This window comes from Halichoeres trimaculatus, unplaced genomic scaffold, assembly GCF_033239565.1.
Source record: "Halichoeres trimaculatus isolate MK-OKI-2021-1 unplaced genomic scaffold, fHalTri1.1 fHalTri1_scaffold_10, whole genome shotgun sequence".
Classification (NCBI taxonomy): Eukaryota; Metazoa; Chordata; class Actinopteri; order Labriformes; family Labridae; genus Halichoeres; species Halichoeres trimaculatus.
The window spans coordinates 29,406,943-29,412,942 of record NW_027437187.1 but is presented as its reverse complement, the minus strand read 5'-3'; the positions used below and the strand labels follow the sequence as shown (position 1 = coordinate 29,412,942).

Sequence of the window (6,000 nt, the reverse complement as noted above, 5' to 3'; positions counted from 1 at the left end):
GTTTTCCCAGTGAACGGTTAGATGAGACTACAGGAGAAGATTAGAGTTACTGAAAATTAAAAAAAAAAAAAAAAGTTCTGGAAGTCATACCACTTTGTTCAAAAAAAAAAAAAGGAAAAAGGATAAGATGAATAAAAAGAATTAGACTTTTTCACTTACTCCTGGAATTCTACCTTTAAAACAACAAAAAACCCACCTTTTTTTCCTCTTAAGATTCTAGTAGTGAGAAATAAACAAAACCTTGATAAACCATTATCATTACCATTATTTTAGAATTCTGACTTTTCTCTTAAAATTCCAAAATACGTATTTCTAAGAAGTTAGAATTCTTCTTTTCTCAGAATAACACCCTGTTTTTCACAGGACCCTGGACTAGAAGTCAAAATTTTAAAAAGTAAACACAAATTGTAAGACCTTCCATAAAAGACTGTTGTTTTTTTGATTGTTTTTACAGCAAAAAGTTATTTTAAAGCATCAAAATTCACTTTGCAGTATTATTATATTGTGCATTATTTTTGTTTGGAAGGCTAATGATGACAAATAATGAAAAATCAACCCCAGAGACACTAACGCGTGTATTTCAAATGTTTAATTTGTGACATTGATTGTTAAGAACAGTATGTTTTGTTGTTTTTTTTCCCATTTTCAAAGCTTTATGGTGTCACTCTGACAGCTTCCAATATTCAAGATTCTGAAAGTCAAAATTATTGGGGGGGTTTTCTGCATAACTCTGTGATTTAAGTGTGAAATGTGACTTAAATTTATTTTCATTTAAGACCCTTTTTCTATAGATTACTGTTTTTTTTTTCTTGTGTATTTCTTACAGCTTAATTTAATGCTTAAGTAGCATCATTTGAATTGCATTATGGGGTTTTTGAAAGGAAGCCAGAAATGAAAAATAATTATAATAATAATAATAAAAATCAACCCCAGGGTTTGTTTGTTGGTCTTGAATATATAGTTTGTGAAAATTGCAGTAAAGAATTTTGAAAACAGAAAAAGGTTCCTTACAGCTTGAAACAATTTCAGCCATTGTCTTGAATGCATCATTTCAGTTACTGTCTCTTTAAGCCTCTTAAATCAAATATTTGTGTAGAAGCTATAAGCTTAATGCTCCATTTTTGTTGACGTTATAAAAATCTCATAAAATCCTGTATTTCTGAACTCCCTCAGCTCCACGTGAAAAATGACTTAAAATGGTGATTTTCCTGTTTGCTGTCCTATTTTTATGAATGGAGGCGGAGGTCGTGAGCTTTTGTCTTTTTCTGGTCTTAACCACCAGGGGGTAGAGCAACATGCAGAAAGAAAAGCCTTCAGTCTCTCTCGCCGTTCAGGGCTGTGTGTATCCGTGTGTGTGCGTGTCTCCCTCACAACATAAAGGCGACGTTCAGAGGCTAAAAACTTGCAATTCATGGTATGGACGACCCAGCGGGCCGCCGCAGCCCTCTGATCTGTGAGAGGTTTCACGGTGGATGAGCAGCAGATCATGGTCTGAACTCTGTTATCATCGAGCCGAAGAGAAAAAAAAGCAAGCCTCGTCCTCTTTTCTCCCCTCCTTTCCTGTCTTCTTTTTCTTTCCTCGGTGAAATCTGACACAACATCAGCGGGTTCCTCTCTGCACTTTGGATGGCAGGTTTAGCGTAATTGTTCTGCGTGTTTCGCTGCCAAACTGAATAAAGAGACAGAAACAAAGCTAGCGATTCAGATGCCTTCAACTTTGAGGCAGAGGGACAACCCTTAACGCACGCTTTTACACGAGGGACAGACATAAACACATCTCCGTCATCTCGCTCTTCATGAGGAGGACGCGTCTCGGTAAAAGGTGATCACGGAACCGACTGGGACCATGGCAGCTACTTTATCGGTGGAGGAAGAACAGGTAGGCCTTCTGACTCTTTATGCTTCTTTCTCTGTGTGTCACATCGCCCCGTGTGCTCTGAGCCTTGGCCTTACCTGGAGGTATTTTGGCCCTGTGGCAATGCGTGTGCGTGCTGAAGCGAGTGGCGACGGCTATGCGCAATGGATTTGTTGCGAAATGCTCCTGAATGCGGAGCGGAAATATTGTATCGATTTCTGGCTCTCTGTATTGCTCTCGTTGCATCACTGTCTGCCTTTCTCTGGGCTTAAGTGTTGCGAAAGAGGCCAAGCTCGCCTTCTTATCAGCCTCACTCAGAAGCGAAATTTTCATCCGGAGCTTTAAAGTTTCTCATTTAAGAGAGCAGACCGTGAGATTACACCCGGGAAGGGTTGTGAGAATTGGAAACGTTGTCTGGTTCCACATTTGGCTCATTCAGAAAAAGATCCAGTAGAAAGTTGGAGTGTTGCTGTTAAAGCTGCGTATAGTAGACACAAATTCATACATATACCAACCAACATAAAGTAATGCATTCACATATGTTTGGGTCATAACTGGGCCTCAATGTGTTCAAATTACACTTACTTTAATGTGAATAATAAATCCCTATGATAGTCTGACCAAGTTTTACAACATTATCTTTTGATACATCTCTTTAGGTTTCTGTATGGAAGCCCAAAATGGCCATAAAGAGAAATCTTACCTGGAAAAAAAGAAGCAAAGTCATCTAATCACTTAGTACAAGGCTATATATGTACAGTTAACTTGAATGGTAGATGCAAGAGTTTTTGGTGAGTCAGTTTTCATTTAAACCTAGATGGTACCTCATTATAGGGATGGGCATTTCAAGCAAAAAGGACTATTCCACGATTTATCCAGTCCTGCTAGGTGCTTCACTGTCATTTCACGGTTATATTAAGCCTAAGGTCTGCTGGTTTGATCCAACCCAGTTTGTACTTGTCTTCAATTTTGTTATTATTATTATTTTTTTTTTAAAGAAGTTCCTCCCAGGAATTTTTAATCTAAAACAAGCCTGTGCTGTTTTCATTGATTTCTGATTAATTCTGTTTTGCTGATACCTGGCACTCTTTGGCATTTAGCTCACGGTTTTCAGAAAGACTACAGTCACTTAGTGATGATTGTGTAACTACTGCCAAGCCACATTTTAAGGTTAAAAAAAAATAAGTCACATGGTCCAATTAAGTTTTGTAAATTCACAAGAGACGTCCAGAAATGAGTGAATTATTTGTTTTTTAAGCAGAAATTCTAAATTCTGACTCGCTTGAAGGTAAGAAAAGACACAAGGGACTCAAGAAAAAGTCACAGTGTATTTAACACAGCTTAAGACAGGATCAGAGTCTATGGGTAAACAATGTTAACAGGTTTTTTGAGTGTGGCTATCATTAGCAGAGCAAGCACCACCAGCTTCCCTCAGCAGCCCTCCCACATCTCTCTCTCCTTTAATACAACATGTCTCTGTTTCTCTGAATCAAAATGTGCCTTCTGAATCTTTTACGAGATGCCATCAGTCATCTGTGCTTGTTCGCAACAATTTGGATAGTAGCCACCAACTATAGAGCTACAGCTTCAACTAGTGGCTGATGTGTGACACTGCATACATCCTCAGCATTTCAAACCTCGATTAATAGAAAATTGAAGCATTGTGAAATCAATCTATGATTCTGGTGTCAACTAGCATGGCTGATGATGTTAAATCAACAAACAAAAAGTACACATCCAGGAAATTAACTATGCCATTATCTTAGGTAATGACTCATCCATACTTTATCACACCATTTAATGCAATTTGGATTCAGGCCCTGAAAATTGAACTTACTTCAAGGTCAAATCTGACTTTTGTGGGTCATCTTTGATCGCTGTAAGTAATGCTGTGGGATACTACAATCAGATAAAATGACACCTGATTGAAGGTTTTAGATCAACATGTTTGTATTGATTGAAATTTGTAATCAAAGAACTGAACTGTATGTGGAGATGTGTCTCTCAATATTTTGTCCACCTCATTAATATCAATCTAATCAGAACACATTAAACTCACACAGTTTTTCAACAACAGTGCATCAAAGCCTCTCTAAAAGCTGGACTCAATGCTGGTAATTTGCATTACCATCTGTGGATAAGAGTCAGTCTGCAGCAGCTAGGTTTTTAACACATGTCTGATTTCTTTCATGTCATTTCTTCTTCTGTGGTGCTGCTCGGGCTCGTGCTTTCTCTTCCTGCTGACTCCTCTCATCATCTGGCCAGCAGAAAGCCTTATCTGGCTACTCCATTTCCTGTGTGAGCCAGGGCCCCCCGCTAGGGCACCGGACGCCCTCATTACATCCACAGCCTAGTGGGGGGTGTTTGGGTGGATTGTGTGTGCGCATGTGTGTGTGCATGCATGTGTGTGTGTAGGGGGTGGTTCTCTCTGGAGCACACAAGCCTGTAGTGGAACTTCATTCTAAAGGCAGCTGTTAAAAGCATTTCTACTAGACTCAGGGGGAAGAGGGAGTTTATGAGTTGCTGAGAGTGTGTGTGTGAATGTGTATCATGTGCTTTGAGAGAGAAAATGTGTGTGTTGTGTTTGTGTATGTGTGTGAGTGTGTTTGAGTCTACTCCCAGGAAGCAGTGGAGTGAGAGAAATTGGGGAATAGGGAGAGTGACGTTATTGACTTCCTGTTTTGGTATCGACTCGCGTCAAATGGGACTCGCTGAAGTGAAGCCACTTGGCGACAGCAGCCGTGTGTTTGTAAATAGATCCTGTAATCAACTGGATTGTGGACAGAAAATGTCAAGGGCAGCCATGAATCCTGCAATCATGGAAACATGCTGATATGGAAAGTCTAAGGTGAAATCATGACACTGCAGACGCCCTGCACTTCTTCCCATAACTCTCAGATACAGTTTTCCCTGCTGGGACGTTAATTATGCAGCTAGCATATACAGCATGAGTGCATGTGCATACAGTAGACAGTATGTCATTAAAGAGACATTAATGACCTATTCTTGAAACAAAGCATCATGATGAGTGAGCAACACAAAGGAATAAATCAAGCAAGCATCCATAGACTGATGCATATAAATAAAATACAGCTATTAAAAAAGTGTCTCTACCATAAGCATGGTCAGTAGAGAGTTTATTTCTAGCTGACAGTATTGATTGATTTACAATATTACACTGCTATGTTAAGTACTTGATTCTGATGGTCATCACCACAAACTGTATAATATATGGACTAAGCCTGTGTGACATCCCCTGTTTGTTTCTGATACAGACTTTTAATGCCTGATGTCAACAAAAATATAAGAAATTCTGAACTCTACCTAGCACAGGTTTGGATGAGGCAAAGAGGCAGAGCTTCTTTGTTGAGTCACACATGCCCTTATATGGGCAAAACTCATAAGCTAAAATGTAGGGTTTGTACATGTAGGAGAAAAAAACGGAAATACAATATATCAGAATTTTTTTTTTTTTGACAAAATCAAAATTGGATTTCTTTGTCAAAAAATCGTTTTGTTTTTATTTCCAAATTCAAATTCTTCATTTCAGTCTTTGTTTGTAAACTGGATTGGAATAAATATTAAAAAATATTGAATAACTGCAATTTAAATTGAATCAGCACCCCAAAAATTGCTATAGAATCGAATCGCAAAAATAGCATTTAGTCTCAGCCCTAATGTGTCTATACATGTGTGTCAGTGTCTGTTTCTGCCTCAACCCCCTCTTCTGCCTGTAAGTTGATGTTTTTGGTTGTTTCGGGGATGTTTCTGGGTGGATAGTGGTTACATCAGGCAATAACAGTGAGCTCCATGCACTCATGACTTTACATGTTGATTGTAGCGAGTAGAAGATGCTGTTCAGAGCAGCTAGCCACAAACGTAGCGTAGTGGACATAGCAGTGAGGAAGGAGAAAACAACCAAAGTGAAAAACCGGCAAACAGATAAAGCTTTTTTCTGAACGAGGGTAAAGCTTGACTCGACTTTCACTCAGTGAGCAAGACTAGAGCAGCACAAGTTGGCCTTCTGCTAACCAGGTATGTGTGAAATACCTGTGATTAGCTTGTGCTAACATGCCAATTGTGGAACACCATGTCATGCTATATGTTCATTTTTACTATAAAAATCATCTTTTTTTGGCACACAA

At 38.9% G+C, this 6,000-nt stretch overlaps 1 protein-coding gene across 1 annotated transcript in view; it reads left to right on the top strand.

Moving 5' to 3' along the window:
• Nucleotides 1-1,299: 1,299 nt before the first annotated feature.
• Nucleotides 1,300-6,000, top strand: part of ptpn9a (protein tyrosine phosphatase non-receptor type 9a) — a 28,600-nt gene continuing 23,899 nt past the window's right edge. The window contains exon 1 of the mRNA XM_074677628.1: nucleotides 1,300-1,879. Coding sequence (XP_074533729.1) covers nucleotides 1,847-1,879 — 33 coding nt within the window. The 5' untranslated portion in view covers nucleotides 1,300-1,846. The remainder of the gene's footprint in view (nucleotides 1,880-6,000) is intronic.